This window comes from Lissotriton vulgaris, chromosome 3_1 (assembly GCF_964263255.1).
Source record: "Lissotriton vulgaris chromosome 3_1, aLisVul1.2, whole genome shotgun sequence".
Lineage (NCBI taxonomy): Eukaryota > Metazoa > Chordata > Amphibia > Caudata > Salamandridae > Lissotriton > Lissotriton vulgaris.
The window spans coordinates 612,933,704-612,953,157 of NC_141689.1; the positions used below are offsets into that span (position 1 = coordinate 612,933,704).

The window sequence follows — 19,454 nt, forward strand, 5'->3', positions numbered from 1 at the left end:
TCTGTGACAGGCATGTGAAACGCTCCGGTTCGCAGTGCACTGCTGATGCAATTAAGAGTGCGCATTCAGTAGTGTGTGAACTCGAGTTTCCCTACTTTATTTTTCCTTGCAATATTATATAGCGCAAACTCGACAACATGGCATGAGCATAATTTATATTACAGAAGAACACATTAATTTGTGGTAGGCACGGGGAGACAAAGCGATTTGCCTGGAATCATAGGATGTTGAGCTGATGCCGAGATTCGAACGTAGCTCCCCAGCTCCAAAGTGCGCAATTCTAGAACTTGTGGCGGTAGGTGTCTATAAAAGTGTATGTCGGTGCTGGCCATCAATGAGAGAGACCTGTGCATTTTTCAAATGGGTGGTGAAAAAATATGAGTATGTTGCTGGAGATGTGGGCCGCTTTGCCACCAATGTACTTACCAGGGGAGGGTAAACACCCATTATTCCGCAACTTCCTTTCCGCATACCATCACTCTGCATACTTTCATTACGAAAGTTCCATGACTCCGCAATGCCATTATAATGCTTGGCATTACATTTTATGGGGCAGATTTACAATTACTGGCGCATCCCTGCATATCGGCAGGGATGCGCCAGCCACCCTTGATGCTCCGCCACCCTTGATGCACCGCATTTGCAATGCGGTGCACCATGAGGCAAAAATGGCACAGACGCCTCACGCATCTGTGCCGTAAAAGCGGCGCATTGCTGGAGTTGCGTTGCAAGCGCGATGCAGCTCCAGCAATGATCAGGGGGACCCTATGTGCACAATGCTGCGTCAATCTTTACGCCTGCTTCAAGCAGGCACAGGGTTTTGACGCAGCATGGGCCCAAAAGTGACTGAGTGAAATCTTGTAGATTTTACTCAGCCACTTTTGGGAGGCGTTCCTGCACCGGATTGCCTCCCCCTGCGATGGTACGCCTCTTCTGGCACAGGCTTTACAACGTGATGCATCTGGGAGATGCGTTACATTGTAAATACCCCGCACCATGACGCATCTTTTGCGCCGCCGCTTCGTCACAAAAGTGACGCAACGGCGCCGTAAAAGCGGCTCAAGGGGCTTGTAAATCTGCCCCTTAATGCTTTTACCACGCATACATTTACAACGAAATTCGTTGTAAATGCATGAATGGTAAAAGCATGTTTTTTAAAAATGTTTGGATAAGGTAAGTATGGGTATAGGGGTATATGTTTTGGGGTACTGAGGTATATGTTTTGGGGTGTTTGGGTATTTTAAGGGCTCAGATATAGTTTTGGGTTATGGGGTACAGGGGTAGCTTTAGGGTTCAGGGCTAGGTTTGGGTTTTGGGGTATTGGGGTATTTTTAGGGTTCAGGGGTAGGTTTGGGTTTTGGGGTACAGGGGTATTTTAAGGGTTCAGGGCTAGGTTTGGGTTTTGGGGTACAGGGGTATTTTTAGGGTTCAGGGCAAGGTTTGGGTTTTGGGGTACAGGGGTATTTTAGGGTACAGGGGTAGGTTTGGGTTTTGGGGTACAGGGTTATTTTTAGGGTTCAGGGGTAGGTTTGGGTTTTGGGGTACTGGGGTATTTTAGGGTTCAGGGGTAGGTTTGGGTTTTGGGGTACAGTGGTATTTTTAGGGTTCAGGGCTAGGTTTGTGTTTTGGGGTACAGGGGTATTTTTAGGGTTCAGGGGTAGGTTTGGGTTTTGAGCTACAGGGGTATTTATAGGGTTCAGGGCTAGGTTTGGGTTTTGAGCTACAGGGGTATTTTTAGGGTTTAGGGATAGGTTTGGGTTTTGTGGAACAGGGTATATTTATAGGGTTAAGATGGGTTAGTGTTTAATGGTGTTGGTGTATTTTATGTAGTAAGGGTGGGTTATGATTATGGGGTGCAGTGGTATTTAAAGGGAGCAGGGTGGGATTAGCACACGATATGGGACATGGCATGAAGGGCGGAATGTACCACACGCCCCCAGCGTTTGTCACGCCCCCAGCACACTCCCACAGCACAACACAGACACGCCCACAAGGGACTACGTTGCTGCCACTGTAGTTTTACCTTTTAAATGTATATGGTGGGCATCTACATAGCCTATGTCCTTCTGCTGCAACTGCCCTTTCCAACACTGTATTGGGTGTTGTGATTGGTGCTACGGTTCCTGAGATTACCCGCCTCAAAGGTTTGGGCTCTCTCTTTATTATAATAATATATATATACATATAGTAAGTATGGATTGTGAGTTTAGAGACCCTAAACCTTTATCTGCTCCCAATGGGAAATTACACAGTAAAGATATTTCAAGGCAATCCCTATGTTACCCTATGGGAGAGATAATCCGTGCAATAGTGAAAAACAAAATTAGCAGTATTTCACCATTATGTAAAACACGTCAGTACATGCCCTACTTTTAAATGCACTGCACCCTGCTCAAAGGACTGCCTTGGGCCTACCTCATGGGTACCTTACATGTGCTTAAAGGGAAGGTTTGGGCCTTGCAAGTGGGTGCACTTGCAAGGTCGACATGCTAGTTTAAAACTACACACAGACACTGAAGTGGCAGGTCTGAGACATGTTTGCAGGGCTACTCATATGGGTGGCACAATCAGTGCTGCAGGCCCACTAGTAGCATTTGATTTACAAGCCCTGGGCACCCTGGAGCACTTTACTAGGGATTTTTTAGTACATCACATAGGCCAATCATGGATAAACCATTCACCAGTACAATTTAGCACTGATTAGCAGTGGCAACGTACCCAGAGTCCTAAAACCAAGAAAAACAGGTCAGTAAATAAAAGTAAATCTAGAAACCGTGATAGATTTTTAGTGCAAGGAGACTATTGGTAGTGTGAATGCACTTTTTGTTCCTTGAATACTGGTGAAAATGTGTTTCTAATATAATCATAAAGATGTCATCTATGTGCACATTTTGTTTTACCAAACATTTACTGGGGGGGAGGGGGCATGACAATGTAATAAAGAAATGGAGTAACGATTCAAAAAATGTATTGAAATACATTAGTATAATTGTATATGGTATCAGCAGGCCTTTGTTCTTATGTGAGAAATTAGGAGAGATGTACACTCCCTTCCTAGAAATTCTCTAGGCACATTGTCAATGTTTGTCTGAGCACAGGGTTTATGTGGGAGAGAGAGTGTAAGTGTAAACTCTCAAGAAATCAGCAAGTCATATGACCTTGGCACAGACAGGGACATATGTTATTTGAAGAAATCTGTTTTACACTCAGTTAATTTAGATTCCTCTCTGAAGATCCCTGTTGTCAAAAGTGCTATGCGTTAGGGGCTGATATGTTGTCGACCAGAGCTTTATTGACAAGCCTGTTACTATAATAGGGGAGATTTCAATGCTCCGAAATTAATTTGCTTGTGGTACCCATGGATGTTGATTCACCAAAGAAGAAGTAGTGGATGTGGCATCACACAATATTTAACCCCATGACACCATAGGGAGGGATATCATTTGACATTTGGCATGATGTCATCCTGGAAAGTGATGTCACTGAAATTTACAACCATGAAAAAAGTGCAGTGCCTCCTTTAGATAATACCTATTTTGTAAGTAGGACAGCGTCAAGATGTGCAACAGGCATTGTTATCACCTGCCCTTTTAGAGATTTCAAAGACCAAAGGTGGTCATACGGAAAGACAGTTGAAAATGCCAAGGCACTGTCATGTAATTTCCACTGATCAGTGGGAACTGTACGTTTGTGGATGATGTAAACCTTGGGATGGTGTCAGACTGATTCCCTGCACACCCGCAGGATATGTTGTCCCTTAGACCTGCTAGCTCACATTGCCAGCATAAGCCTGCCAGCATAAACCCCCACTAAACCTAGATAGGGAGCGAACCGTTTTGGCATCCACTGAACATGACAAATCTGTTCCCTTAGGAACCATGGTCACAGACCTAGAACCTTCCGCTAATGCACTCGTTTGCTCAGAGAAAGATACAAAGAATACACAAAGAGACGTTTTCAATGTTTATTGAACACTAGTGATTTTTATAAAGAATATATGTGCTGCAAAAACAAATAGACAAAAGCAGATGAAAGTTATAATAAGGGTCAGGACCATTTTCCTGAAACAACGTATATATACACACATATAAAATAATATAACAATCTAGAATTCTCCTACTATGCAGATCCGAACCTATGGATTAAGGCTGTATGTTCTGCCAAGAAACTCCCTATTGGATGATCCAACCCCATTACTTTGTGGGTAAGAATGTAGGACTCCATCTTGGTCACAAACTGGGCACCCCTCACAGAGATATTAGTCAGCTGCTGGGCAATAGCTTCAGCAAGTAGGGACCTCTCGAAATCAGTAGAAGTGCCTCCTCTGATTTTACCCTGAAACAGATGTTTATTTAAGGAAAAAGGCATCCTTGCCTTGGGATGAGATTATGATCAGACTGCCATTGTTTGTATTCTGCAGATAGCTTTGCCACCATATGGTTGTAAATAACAAACACATTTGCACAATGTTTGTTTAGGCCTTGTACAAAATACCACAGCAATATGATAGTGTTCCTGCGAAGATGGTTCTGTAAGCAAGGTTGGTGCTTCAAGGAAACAAACCCAAAGTGTCATGAACGCAAATGTTTGCAGGAAGTCGATGTGGAAAGTGAAGGTAACTTTACGAAGGAGGCATGTATATGTAAAAATGGCAACATTTCCTACTAGGCCTAACTGGGACACATGACAGCACAACTATCATATGCTTGGGCATTCATCATCATTCTAGAGTGAGGTACAGCTTTCATACTGTGGCAGATTATTAACATTACATTTCTCATATATTTCTCTTCATCTCTACTCTCCAACCTCTCTCCCTCTTTTCAAATTTATGTTTTGCATATTTCTCCCCCGTGCTCTGTCTTCATATCTCGTAGCCTTCTGTAGTTCTTTTGTCCCTTGCTGCATCTCTCATAGCATCTATCTCCATGGCCCTCTCTTTCTCCTTACAGGCACTTCTAGTTCCTCTCCTGTCTTTCCATCTTTCTTCTCTATCTTATGTATTTAATTGTTCCCGGTTTCATCTATCACTCATTCTCTTTCTCAGCTGTCTCTTTCCCACCAGCTATTGACACTTAATCAACTATTCCTTGTTTCACCTGCGTCTCCCTTGCAGTCCTTTGTTTCTCACTGGCCTGTCTCTTTATCTGCTCTTAAATGATTCACCTACTTTCTTAGCTAAATGTTTCACTTCTTAATCTCTTCTCACCTCACCTGTCTCCAATCTTTCTGAATACCTTCCCTGTCACTTTCTCACTTCTCTCTATATCTTGTCTGTATCTCTCACTTGTCCTTCTTTCACACCTCCCTTTCTCAGCAGTCCCTTTATAATGTGTCTGCTTCTGTTCATTCCATTCTGCCTCCCAGCTGTCTACCCCTCTCTGGCTCTCTATCAGCTGTCTCTTACCTCTCTATCTCTTTATTAGCTGTCTTTCGGCTATCTTCACCATTCTCTCAGCAGTCTCTTTTTAATCTTGCACTCTCTATTTCCCACCTGTTCATACTTCTCAACTCTCTCAGTTGTCTCTTTCTAATCTGTCTCTTTTTTGTTGTTTTTTTCTCTCTCTTGTCTCCCCTCTCACTTTGAGCTGTCTCTTACTAGCCTGCTTCTTTGACACCTCTTACTCACTTCCCTACCAGTCTGTCAACTGTCTCGCTCCATCATTTGTTACCTGTCCCACCCTCCTACCTGTTTCCCCTTTCTGTTTCACTCTTGTCTCTTTCGCTCAAGTCATTGTGTTGCAACTCTATCATAAATATTTCTCATAAAGTTGTCTTTTGTCTCTCTCAGCTTTGTATAACATTTTTCTCTGGTACATGCATGCACATACACACACAAGCCCACACCCACACACACACACACACACCTTCTTGAACTATATCCTTAACGTGTTCCTTTGCAGTGTTCTCTTTTCATCTGTTTTTTTCTGATTCTCCTGATCCTCTCTCTCAGGCATCTACTGTATGTTGGTTTCCGTTTAGGTAACCAGGAACAGCCATAGAAATAGAGACACACTTTTTCCAGTCCCTCTCAACCAGCATTAATAAATTGATTAATCTTCGATCTGTATTGCATGGGTGGAGCATGGGTGTGCTCCTATGCATCCACTTATGTACTTTGACACAGCCCTAGATTTACAAAGACTTGTAAGCCTGGGTTTGCACCAAAATGGTGGTTTTATCACAGAGAGGAGAAATATCTTCCTTTCTCTTTGTTACTTCCTCTTTCCATGTGTGTTGCGTTCTGTAGTACACATCGAAAGAGAGACATGCCTCTAGGGATTGTTTTATGCAGGTAGGGATGCCTTCTGCACAACAGCACTCCTGACTTTAATGCGGGCAACCTTGCACCATGGTGCAAGCGCTGCCTGTGTTGGCACTAGGTAGCTATGTCATGTTTGATATCTTTGGAATTGGTATGGAAAGACCTATTAAATGGTAAAGTTTGGTTTTTGATCACAATTGCAAAAATTCCACTTTTAGAAATTGGCATTTTTTTGGCTTTAGCCCTGTGCCTGTATGTAGTCTGGCATGGGTTACATCACTATATGTAACTGACAGACTTTTTTAATTCCTCCCTGACAAACAAACAATAGAGGGATTAGGTGTACCTGAATGGGCCATCTTCCTGCAAGATGGTTGGGGTGGAGCTGAGCACAGCCCTACTTAATGTAAATGTAAATGTATAGGCATTTATATAGCGCACTACTTACCCGTAGGGTCCCAAGGCGCTTCGACCGCTGCGAAACCCTTCCTGGCTTCCGTGAGAGATGGTCCCTTATTGGGTATCTCCAGGGTGAGACCAGGCATCCCCGGCGGTCTGGTGGGGCCGTTAGTGAAGATGAGGCAAGCTAATGCCCAGAGTTGCCGAGTGTGATCGCTGATCAGAGTGGGCACCGAGGCGAGAGAATTATCGAGTCCGCTGACCCTGGTCCAGAAACCTGCCGCGCCGGGAATCGAACCCTGGTCCCGGGCCGTCCTCTGCTCTCGGGTCTGCCGCCTCTAACCAGTGAGCCACACTACTTCACTTACAACTGAATAGCCTATGCTTTGCCTTCAGACAAAGGGCCTAACAACCCTGCATTGTCACTTCAGCTAGCATGGACCCAGGTCAGAGCCGGTAGCAAATTCTATGCACTTCAGTGCCACTCTGTAGAAGCTTCTCCCACCTTCCAGAGCCAGGGAATAATGAGGAGACCTGACACAAACTCATCAGTACATTTCTTGACCTGCGGATACTCTGCCAGAAAGAAGGCCTGCTGAGCTGTTGGAAGGACTGCCCCATCGCCCCATCGCTGGACTGCTGCTCTACAAGACTGCTGACCTGGCTGAACTGTTGTCTTGCTTTTCCTGATGCTCTGCTACTTCGGCCTGGGGACAAAGACTTGATCTTCAGCTGTCCCAGTAACTCCAGCGTGACTCACAAGGGCTTGTTTGCTGGCCTCCTGTTCAGAGCCACAGAGACACAAAAGACTTACTCCATCTTGAATCCACACCTGGACCCAGCTTGAATGAGTCCTGACCCTCCAAGTGGTGCATCTCAGCTCTGGACCCTTGAAAGTGCTACTAAAGGTGCCCAAGTATTCAATATCCAAAAGTGGAAGCTTAAAAAGGTTTTTGCTAAAACTTGGTCTGAGAACTAGGAGGAGACTGGGATCAACCTGCTAGCTTATCCGCCCACGGTGCAGCACCGGTCGGATTGACTTTGCAGCTTCTCCCGCAGTTCTCCAAAGCAACAAATCTGTTTCAGCGGTCTTTCGCTAAAAGGATATCCTACTTATTTTATAGTGGTGTGTTTTGGGGTGACAAACTTGACACCTAGAAGACACCACACAGCGCTGAATGCTTATATCTATATGGGCATACGATGAGAACCATGCAAAACAGAAAAATTCAATACTTTAATCTTCCCCATTCCGTAAGGAGTCGACTTTTAGACTCTTTAAAATTGTTTCAAACTATTATGTGCCCGGTACAAAAAATATTGCAGATAACATCCGACAGTTTATTCTCTTAAGAACCCTAACAGTATGTTTGGATTTCTATGTGTCTAAAATTTTTCATTCATTCTTTCTTGAATCGTGGGTCTATCAAGCCTTCAGTTTTCATTTAAGTTTAAAGAGCATTTTGGGTGCCTATAAAGAGGTCAATGAAAGAGATATTTTCTTATTGCTCTTTTCAAATGTCAAGTCTTTAACTGTCTTCTCTTTTCATAGTTTCTTTTTATAAACCTCTTCTTTCTTCATGCATGCCTGTAGAAAATGAAGCCTTAATTCAATACAGATTGAAAGGTAAAATACATATATCAATTATTTAGTTTAGAAATGTGATTTAAAGCATCTTTAAAGAGACAACTGCGTACTTTTTGTGTACTTATTTGAACTTAGGTCATGTAATGAAATAATGGTTTCGAATGATTTCAAGAAATATCTTGCTTTAATTCTTTGTTTTGAAACATGTACCAATCACGTTTTACACATGCCAATCAGTTAAGTGTTAAGTAAAAGATTATAGGTTGGGTATTCAAGGTCAGTTTTAGAAGACCGATAACCATTGACTGCGAAAAATATATTAACTGTATACACATTGTTAAATGCTGGAATCTGAAAAAAGCTACAGTGAAACCAGCTTTCCTGGGCCTGCACTGAAAGCCCCCTGAGCTGTAATACATCTTAATAACTAGGTTATGATACAGAGTATTATACACATTTGTTTTATAGAAGGTGAAATTTATCATAGAAGCTGGGAATGTAACACATGATTGCTGTGGATTACTGCGTTCAACTCGCTGGGGTGGTCTAATCCCTCTGCTCTGATTTGTTGGTGTTATTTATTTAAATATACCAATAGTAGCAAAAGTTCTATCTAGTCAATAACCATGTACCTAGTGCTTCATCCAAGAACTGTTAAAAGATGTCTGCCTCCCATTTGTTCCCCAATCTCATACACTAGAATCTATTTATAATGGTTTAAATCACAGATTAAAAGACTTTTATGTCCAACACTTCAAACAAGACCTCACTTGTAGGAGGATAGTAGTCTGCCCAGCAGAACAGTGGCCTCTCTAGAAGTGCTTTTAATGTGACATACATTGGGCCACAGATAAAATGAGGGCCAACCACACACTTTATTCTTTGTGTATGTGTGTGGGTTTTTGGTCAGAAAGTATAACTGACTTTGTATGTGTTTATAATCATATAAGTATATTTAGATTTATACACACATACAAAGATTAAAACATTTTAAGCAACCAGTATAAATAATGTGTATTTGTAAAGCACATGTTCACCCAAGGGTATCTTGGCACTGAATAACAGATTTTTAATGTTACCCAACTCAATGGTAATCATTTTATCGACTTCAGGAGGATGAAAGGCTGAGTGTGACCACCGGGAATTAAACCTGTGACCATGAGGTCACACACGGGCCCCTACAGTGGACACATTAGTCCACTAAGCCACCAGACCCGACAGCATTACATTGCAATGAAAGGTAGTTGAACAAATGAATGTATGTGGCAAGTTATGTGTTGCAAGATGTGAGCGGCAAGGTGCAGAGCTCTTTTTTTATGTTACTTGCAGACGCATTCAGCAGCTGTATTGATAGGTCCCATGAGGGATGCAGGACAGATGGAGCTGGGACCATGAATAAAGAAAGAGCATGGGCCCACTTAAACATCCCCACTTAACCAGATGGTCTCTTTATTAGGGGTGGGCGGAATTTGCGTAGTCGCAGTACGTAAAGCTCTGCGAAACAGTAAAAAATCTCCCTGAGCGCGCAAACTTCAGCGAACACGCAGAATTGCTTGTTCCACCTGTTCTCAATGCTTTTTTCCTGTTTGCGAACGCTGTTTGCGTGCTCGGGGAGAAATATCTTGCGGACACGCATTTTGAAAGTGCGAACAAGCAAAAAATTCTGCGAAGGCCCAGATCGCAGAATTTTTGGCAATACCGAGTTCTCCAGAGAACGCAAAATTACACAAAATTCTGCAAATTCTGTGAGTGGAACGGAATTTACCGCCCAGGCCTACTTTTTATTGCTTGAGAGGTAAGAGAGAAAAATCAATCACAGCTAAATCTCATGTGACCAATACTGCTACAAGAAAACTACTCAACCACTAAAATTGAGTTTTGTAAGGTTCAATTATAGATTCAAAAATAGATTGGCATAGATAAGTCTCAGCTAATTGAAAAAGGACAAGGGGAACCCAGTGATAAGTCTTAGCATCACCATATACAAATACAGAAGAAATAGAATGAGTCCAAATATCCTAAAGAGATTCACCCCATAAAACAAAAAGCATACAATTAGTTATTTTTCAACGATGCAAGTAGTGAGGAAAAATAATTAAATATTAAATTGCATCAATTGATTTTCAGAGGTCAGCATGAGAATGCTATTTTTTCACTACCCTACCCTAAAAGAGACAGACATTCCTTTCTCTAAGGGAGCTGCAAGTCAGCACCCCGGACTGAAACTACCCTTCAAAACTGCAAAAAGATAGTCTGTCATCCCAGAGCACATTCCTGACACCCAAAGCCCAGCAGAGGCTGGAATCAGGCAAAATGGATATATGTGTTTGCAGTCCTGCCGTTCAGACGACTACTATTAACACCCCACAGCTATTTTATAGACAATGAGAGCATCCCTTGCATTCCTGCAGGTGAAAGGATGTCAGCACTGATTTCAAAATCACCACTGTGACTATTTACCGCATTTTTGGTGCTAAATATGAGAAGCAGTATTCTCCCTGACCTATGCTCTGTTTGTTAGTCTATGTAACACATCAATGCCTCAGGCAGCCGTGAACATGTATGCAGATCTCAGCACGCCAGTTGCCTCCCCACACACAACTGGAAAAAAGTGTCAGCTAGTAAAAACTATATGGAAGGCATGGGAATTTGAGTGTGTGCCCTCCCAAATTTAAATTAACTACAGAAGGCCTTATTTTACACTGAGGCGTGCTGAAAAGGTATGATGTTTAAGTCTTAAAGGTGCCATCATTATCGAGTCCTCCATCTCTAACAGTCAGCAACAGTGAGCGTTCTAGAATGATGCTTTGTTTGATGACGGCTACTTTTTTTAATGACATTATTCCCTGATTCCCTCTATAAAAAAGATACAGTTTGTTGTCCATCTTCAGTCACGACGTGTAATCTTTGATTCTGTATCGTATCCACACACCACAATGACACTTTTATGAAATAATAAGCCTGAAATGGGGACCAATCTGTGGACCTGGTTGTATTGTGTCCTTTTCTGCAGATATTCCTGATTCTCATCTCATTATCCTGCCCTTTAATGCTCCATTCACTACCTGTTTAAAGCAGGTGACAAATTGCAAGGGGAATGATGTGGCGATGGGTTCAGGCAGTGAGAGCTATCCGGGATCTAAGGATGTTTCTCTGGATCCGGGAAAGCATTTTATGCCCCCTCCACTTGTTCAGTAGGAGGTTGGGCTGGTGCCATGCTCCCTAGATGCGGGTTGCTCAGTAGGAGGTTGGGCGGGTACCAGGCTCCCTAGATACATGATGTCCCAGCATTCCACATCTCGGGCCTGGTGTTTTCAGGCCCAGAATTTCTAGGTCCGATATTTGTAGACCCGTGTTTCCAGGCAGGGCCGGCTTTAGAGCAGTGCGACCGCACTGGGCGCTGACCTCAGGGGGGCGCTGTTCTTAGCAATATCTTATGATAGGAGAGATGAAGGGCACTTTTGCAGGTAGTACTGATTGAATCTGAGGAGGCGGTCATGGGACGTGGGAGCACCAAAAGTGATTGTTGCACTGGGCGCCACCAGCGCTAAAGCCGTCCCTGTTTCCAGGTCCAGAAACACCGGGCTACTCAGAGTGGTCCAGGAAGGCATCCCCTCATGAAACCACTCCAGCCACTTATGTTGAGTGCCCTTGTCTTCACAATGCCTGTTGATCGCAGCTTTCAGTTACCGATCAGAAAAGTCATGTAGAAAATGGAGGTTGTTCAGATCTGGTTGGTTGTCTGGAAAGCTTTTATTACCCCGGGATCAGTTGAAATGTTATTTACTGAATATTGAGCAGTTCTAGAAGTGTATTACAACGAACAAACATTTGTAGTAAGTATCCTGAATGTATCTGAGTTTCCTATGTTTTATAAATAATTCACAAATATCCATTACGCTTGACACTGATTACGCCTGCTTGCACAGTCTTTGAATTGCGGTTTTATTTTCTGAATGAGTCATTTATATTTGTTTAATTTTAAGATGCTGAAGGTTTGGTGGCTCAGATAATTATCGATGCTAATGATGGAGTCCGTGGAGTGATTGAATGGCAGAGCACCACGTGAGTCTCTTATACACCTTCTTATGAACTACTGCCATAATAATATCATATTGCATTCTTGCGGTTAACTTTTGATTTTCTTTTACAGCTGTATTAACATCTGCATTTAGAAGTATTATTTTGAAAAGTGTTATCTGTACATATTTAGGGTTTTCAGGAAACAATATTTAAAGTAAAATGAAACGTCATTAATAAATACATCGCCCAAGTACAAAATGGGGCTGAGTTGGGTCCATTGCATATTGTAAATGGTGGGTGCATACTGCTTGCAGTAGCCTACTTTCCAATTCACTACGAGCACTATAGGAGCAAGAACACCACCAATCAATAGCCTTCTCCGCTTCAATGGTCTCAGTCTGGATGCTCATTCACGTATGTTTTATCAGTGGGAGTTACACCAGCATAAGCTAGAGCTATCGGCCGTGGAACAAACTCAATTTTGAACACTTGGAAACACAACTAACATCCAGTATAAATCTGGAAACCATAAATTCTGTTCAGAATCTATATGAGTGGCTACATGAAGCGTTTGACATCCTGATACCACTCAAAACCACACAACAGAACAAAAGGAAAAAAGCGCCTTGGAGAAACATAGAAATAAAAAACATAAAACAACAAACTAGAAAGCTGCAACGCACCTGGCTCAAAACAAATGCCAAACAAGACAAACTTAACCTACAAAAAATTAATAGATTATATAAGTCGGCTATCAAAAAAGCTAAGAAAAAGTACTATTCAGACAGAATTCAAAACGCTAAATGTGCAAATAAAGAATTCTATAAAATACTCAATGAATTTCGAAAACCAAATTGCCTAGAAGGAACTCATCCTGTTACTCAAGATTTCACAGACAAACTGGCAAATCATTACAAGGACAAAGCAGACACGCTGGACTCGTACTTACAACAGAAACAAAGCACCAGCACCAACCCTTGTACAAAACAACTATCCAAGAATGCTCTAATCAAGCCTCTCCGTTCCTTCCAACACATCTCACATGATAAATTTATGGACCTGGTCAAAGCAAGCAGGCCTGCCAGCAGCCCTTCTGACCCCTGTCCGCCACAAACTTTCAAGACAATTCTTTTAACAACCTCTGCTGCCATTCCAGTAAGAAGAATCATCAACGATTCCTTAACTACTGGAATATTTCCGGAAGAACTCAAAAAGTCATACATACGCCCTTTACTGAAGAAAACAAACTTGGACCCGCTGAACCCCGACAACTACAGACCCATTACAAATGGACCTTTCCTGGGCAAACTAATAGAAAGAGCAGCGTTCGCTCAGATGTCACAATTCATTGAAGAAAATGACATACTTTCAGATTTCCAAACAGGATTCCGTCCGGGAAGAGGCACTGAATCTTCCCTCCTTGCCATCTGGGATGACCTAAAGAATACAGTTGACCGCAACGGGGTTGCTGCGCTACTCCTCTTGGACCTCTCTGCTGCCTTTGACACGGTTGACCATGACACTCTGAAACAAAGACTTTATGAAGCCGGCATAGAGGGAACTGCTCTAGACTGGATCACGTCCTACCTTCGAAACAGAACTAATGTCATCCACACCCCACCTTTCTCGTCCAAACCGTACGCCACAAAAGCAGGGGTCCCTCAAGGTTCTATCATCTCGCCCATGCTTTTCAACATCTACATGAAGTCTTTACCAATACTGATCAATAAATTTCACCTCACGTGCTACAACTATGCAGATGACACGCAATCAATCAATCAATCAGTGACACTTATAAAGCGCGCTACATACCCGTAGGGTCTCAAGACGCAAATACTCCTTCAACTGGAATGCCCCAAAGACATTGGAAAATCACCAATTTTCAGCTGTCTCAGAGCCGTGGATCAGTGGATGACTTGGAGCCATCTCAAATTGAATGCTTCAAAAACTGAAATACTCACGTGTGGCGATTGGAAAAATTACAACCCGCTTGCCGCATGGCCTGATGAACTGGGATCACTGCCTAAAGTATCAAAGGAAGTAAGAAACCTTGGAATGACCATGGACTCCAAGCTGTCGATGAATGTCCAAGTAAATAAACTAGCAAGATCAAGCTTTGCTACTATAAAAACGCTGAGACGAATTTTCCCTCATTTGGGATTTCCACACAAGGTCCAAGCTACCATCTCCCTTGTTCTATCCAAACTCGATTACGCCAATAGCCTCTACCACGGATCACCTTTAGCGACCATGAAAAGACTACAACGGATTCAGAACTCGGCTGCCAGACTACTCTTGCATATCAAACCACAAGACCACATCTCCCCTGCCTTGAAAGCCCTGCATTGGTTACCGGTTGCCAGAAGATCCACGTTCAAGCTGCTTTGTATTACCCACAAAGCAATACATGGAATAGGACCACTCTTCATCAGGAATAAAATCACCAAACACATTCAACAAAGGAACCTGCGCTCTAAAGGAGCATCTCGCCTCAAAATCCCACCATACAAGAAAAAAACAATGGGTGGCACATCCTTCTCTGTTCAAGCAGCCAAATTATGGAACTCTTTACCCCCCAACATAAGATCCACCGACAACCACCTTGTCTTCAGAAAACTACTCAAGATCTGGCTCTTCCTCACATAAGCACCATACGGAAATAGAAATTTACAGCATATCCCTCTGTATATAAGCATTTGTTTTCACTATAGATATGTACCTATCTTTGTGTATTACTTTATAAAACATGTAAAACAATTATGTTGTTAAGAGAAGAAAAAAAAATAATAATAATCATCATCATCAATAAATAAAAATCATTTTTGGTCTACATGTACATACTTCCATTGTACATCTATGTACCTTCCATGTACTTGGATCTGTGTGTCTGTTACTTTTCTCCTGAAAAAGCATATCCAATGCACTACCCTATCTTTCATCCTGTGCCTCTATCAATATATTTAATCTAAATATACTTACTTTTTTATGTATCTATATACTTTTAATGTACTTATGGATCTATATACTTATCTCTTTCTTCTAATTTAGCATTTCCAATGCACTAGCCTATTTCTCAGCCTATACCTCACTCATATCTTCTACCCCAACCTTCTGACTCCTCTCAAACTTCTTTCTACTACTCCTTCTAATGCAACACCCTATCTCTCATCCTATAGATCTATCAACATATCATCTACATCCACTCTCATTTATCCCAAACCCCACACCACTACTATGATCGCCAAAATAACCTTTTCTAGACTCTCTCCTGCTCTACACCTCCTTGCATCATCTGACACCTCTTTTTACAAACTCTCCCCTCTGACCCCTTCCCTCCAAAACTCCTTTTTACTCATCCAAAAGCTTCTTCCATCTGCTAAGACTTTAAAAAAAAAAGAAAATCCTTCACTCTTTTATCCCTCCACTGTTCTTTTTCAATAAAAATTAACAGACTAACATGTTTCACTTCTCAAATTCCATATTCCATAGTCAACTATACTAATATACTGCCCAAATAACTGAATAACATATCTACTACTCAAATTACTTCATATTTATACTATACTAATTTTCAACACTAACCCTTTATGGGTTCCGGAGTGGCGTGCTACTCGCCAGAAAAGCGCTTCAACGCCCATCAGGGGTAACAAGTGCTATATGAATGCAAATCTTTCTTCCCCTTTTATCCATCCGCTATCCTTCTCACTCCAAGTAACAGACTAATATCCACCACTGAAATCACCTCATATTTCACCATATTAATTCACCACTAATCCTCTATAGGCTCCCTGAATAGTGTGCGTCAACAAGCGAGCGATAAATAAATACAAACCTTTGTCCTACTCTATCCTTCTGCTATCATACCAAATCCAAATAACTGATTAACCTATCCACCACTTAAAATGTACTTGCATGTTTCACTATTCACTATACTAATTCAACACTAATTTCTCTGTGGGTCCCGGAGTAGCGTGCTACCCGCCGAAAAAGCGCTTCGACGCCTCGTCAGGGGTAGTAAGCGCTATATAAATGCAATTACAATACAATTACAATACAATACCAGCAAAATAGGGCAGCCAAATGGGAGTTCTAACTTCACGCAGTGTTCCACCTGCCCACATGCAGAACACATTTGGGTCTCAGGAAGGTGTTTTAGAACCATGGCTTCTGGAGGACTGGGACAAAGAGCCAAGACAACCCTGACAATGGTACAGTCTTGACTGGCAAGATTTCCCAGTCCATCCTGATCGTAACCTTTTGTAGCAAAGTTTCATCTTACCTGTTTGAGTGTAGAAGCCGCATATCAAACTTCGGGGAGCCCCATTCAGCTGTGGCCCTTAGCTTTTCCCCAGTAGAGTATTTTGAGCACGAAAAAGTGACTATGTTCTAATTTGCATGTTGGCCGAGCTTGAGAATTGCCTTAAATAAGAGTAGCTCCCATCACTACAAACTCATATTTCCCCCACTCTCTTTACGGTCAGGAGAGGCAGAGAGGTGTCTCTCCTCTCTGTCGAGTGTCACTGCGTGAGAGTGCCCCGCCCCGCCTGCCTGAACGCCCGTCCGCCCATTCGTCTGGCGTGCTGTGGGATCGTCATTCAGACGTTGTGGGAGAAGAAGGAGAAGCGTCGGAAAGAGCCTCCCTCTCGTAGCGTATCTGGCGCGCCGGTGTTTGTATCGGCGTTTGCACCCACACCGACGAGTTCAGAAGCAGAAGCGGCACAAGCGATAAAAACCGCGAAAAACGCGAGGACTGCAAGCCGCGCCGGCGGAGACGCATTGTGCTGTTAAAAACACAAAGCATACAGCGACTGGAAAGTGATTTAAAGCGATTTGAAGCGATTGAAGGGAGAAGGCACGGAGGCGAGGGCGCGGGGGCAGAGACCTCGCACGCTAGGCACAAGACAGAGGTAAGTGAAGTTAAAGTAAGAAGTAAGGAGAGAGTAAAAGCTGGTTGTGCTCAGGTACGCTGGGACTGTATAACAAACGGGCGTGAGCTCAGGACCCCTGGACTGTATAGCAAACGGTGGTAACTACGACTTTCCAACCTTGCAATCCCCGCATTCAAATTATTAAAACTGAATTCTGCATATTGAGCTACTGGAAGTGTGGAGTGTGTAGCTGGGGACTTGGTTCAATCGTCCAGCTGCTGGCTCCTCTTTTCTTAAATAGAGCAAGTAATTTTCACAGGAGGAGGAGTTGGTGGAGTTTGTCATATCGGCAACTACAGAGATGGCCCCCAAAAAAATGAAAACAACTGAGGGTCACAAACTGAGGACAAGATCAAACTCCGCAAATGTAGAGAAAGTGGGCTCCTCGGAGAGGAGCAAGGGGAGCCCAGAGTCTACACCTGTGAAAACAAGAAGGAAAGGTGTGAAAAAGAATATAGTGGCTACAAAGAACTTAGGTTGCGCTACATCAAATTCAATGAAGGAGTTTGTGGGGAAACATTTTAAAAAAGTATTCACACCTGTCAAAGATAAAGAAATTATGTCCATCGAGTCAGTATCTTATAATGAGAACTTTGAGAGAGAAGAGATCGGGTATACCTCCCTACCCTTGGAAGTACATATATCCGATTCCCTAAATATGGTCAACCAGTCGTTACAGCTACTATCGGACAATAGGGGTTTAGCGTCTCCAAGGCTGTCATCATCTCCACGAGATCTTTTCGGTAGTGACTTGGAAAGAAGAACCCAAGTTAGCCCGAACACTCAGGAGGATTTAGGAAGAGAAAAAGAAATGACCATGAGTGGTAAGCTGCATAAAAGAAGAAGCGAAAATAAAAGCTCTCCCGATCTTCGTGATGATAGTACAGACCAATATGGGGAACTGAATTTAACTCCAGAGATAAATCGGGATCTCTCTGCTATGTCTGCAACCTCAATGTTGGATCTAATGCTAATGCTACAAAAAACTCTCCAAGGTCTTTTAGAAGTGACTCTGTCTAATAATGTAATCTTGAAAACTCAAAAAATGTATTTAGCTAAAATAGAGGGGGAGCTACAGGGAATCAGATCCCACATGCCAGATATGGTAAGGCAGATCCCTGATCCGGACCCTGTGCCTGAAGTGCGGGCAGAGGCGCAGGTGGAAATTGTTGAGCAAATTAAAGAAAGACACGAGGTATACATCTCAAAGTGGCCAATGAGGATAATAAGAAGAGGGGAGATGGCTAGACGTGGGAAAATAACAGGAGCAGGAGGGGCAGGTAGGAGATCACTAGGGAATGGGAGGGAAATTCCAGAGAAACGGTTAAGGGTGGAAAAGGAAGTTGGTGAAAAGGGGAATAAAATAAAGGGACCCAAACCCGGTACGAGTACAATAAAGAAGAGAACCCTAAAAAAACAGGAAAAAAATGTGTGCCCTCCTAATATTCCAGCACCTCAGATGAAACAAGCTAATAAGAAAATTACAACACAGACCAAAGAGGCCGGGAGACAGTTAGGAGGGAATCTGCAGACATGGGTCACCCGGGAGGTGCGAGCCATCAGGCCTAATATTCAAACATACAAGGCAAATAGAACAGAATCTCTGATTCCAAACAGGATAATGAAAGAGGGGAGTGAGGATATGAGGCTATACCTAGAACCAATACCTTTAAGGAAAGGGGGTAAGAAATTAGAAAAAAGATTGCCCCTTAATAGGTCACAACTTCTGCAGGGCTTTGCCAAATGCCATAATCTGAAAGCTATAGGATCGAATGACCTCAGACAAGTGGGCTTTAGCCAAACAAAAGAAGGGAAAGAGGTCACTAAAATTATGCTGTATTCAAAACTGGTAAAAAATATGATTAAGAAAGCAGCAAATGACCTACAGAATGAGGGAATTCGACTACTAACCGAAGAGGGGGTACTGGGAGAAATAGAAGGAATTGGATGGCAAGGAAATAACTTCCTAAGATGCCACGCAGGGTTGGGAAAGAGGCAGGTAAGGATGAGGGACCCAGAAGAAGATGATGAAACCTCCCTGGGTAATATACAAATAGTAGCAAATAACTCAAACTTAGAAAATTGGTGGGGAAATTGGAGCAGGGTTACGGCCCAGGCGGGTCCCTCATCCAGAGCTTTTGAAGGGCAGGGGGAGGAAGGATGGCTAGAAGATATGGAATAGGTAGAGGATATGCCACATAGCATAAGACTGGCCTCCTGGAACATAAACGGCCTAGGAGATGAAGTTAAA

The 19,454-nt window shown here is 42.8% G+C and overlaps 1 protein-coding gene across 1 annotated transcript in view; it reads left to right on the forward strand.

The window, feature by feature from the left end:
* Positions 1-19,454, forward strand: part of ADGRV1 (adhesion G protein-coupled receptor V1) — a 1,865,288-nt gene that overhangs the window by 562,403 nt on the left and 1,283,431 nt on the right. Inside the window, exons 40-41 of the mRNA XM_086963519.1 lie at positions 8,259-8,291; positions 12,239-12,317. Coding sequence (XP_086819645.1) covers positions 8,259-8,291; positions 12,239-12,317 — 112 coding nt within the window. The remainder of the gene's footprint in view (positions 1-8,258; positions 8,292-12,238; positions 12,318-19,454) is intronic.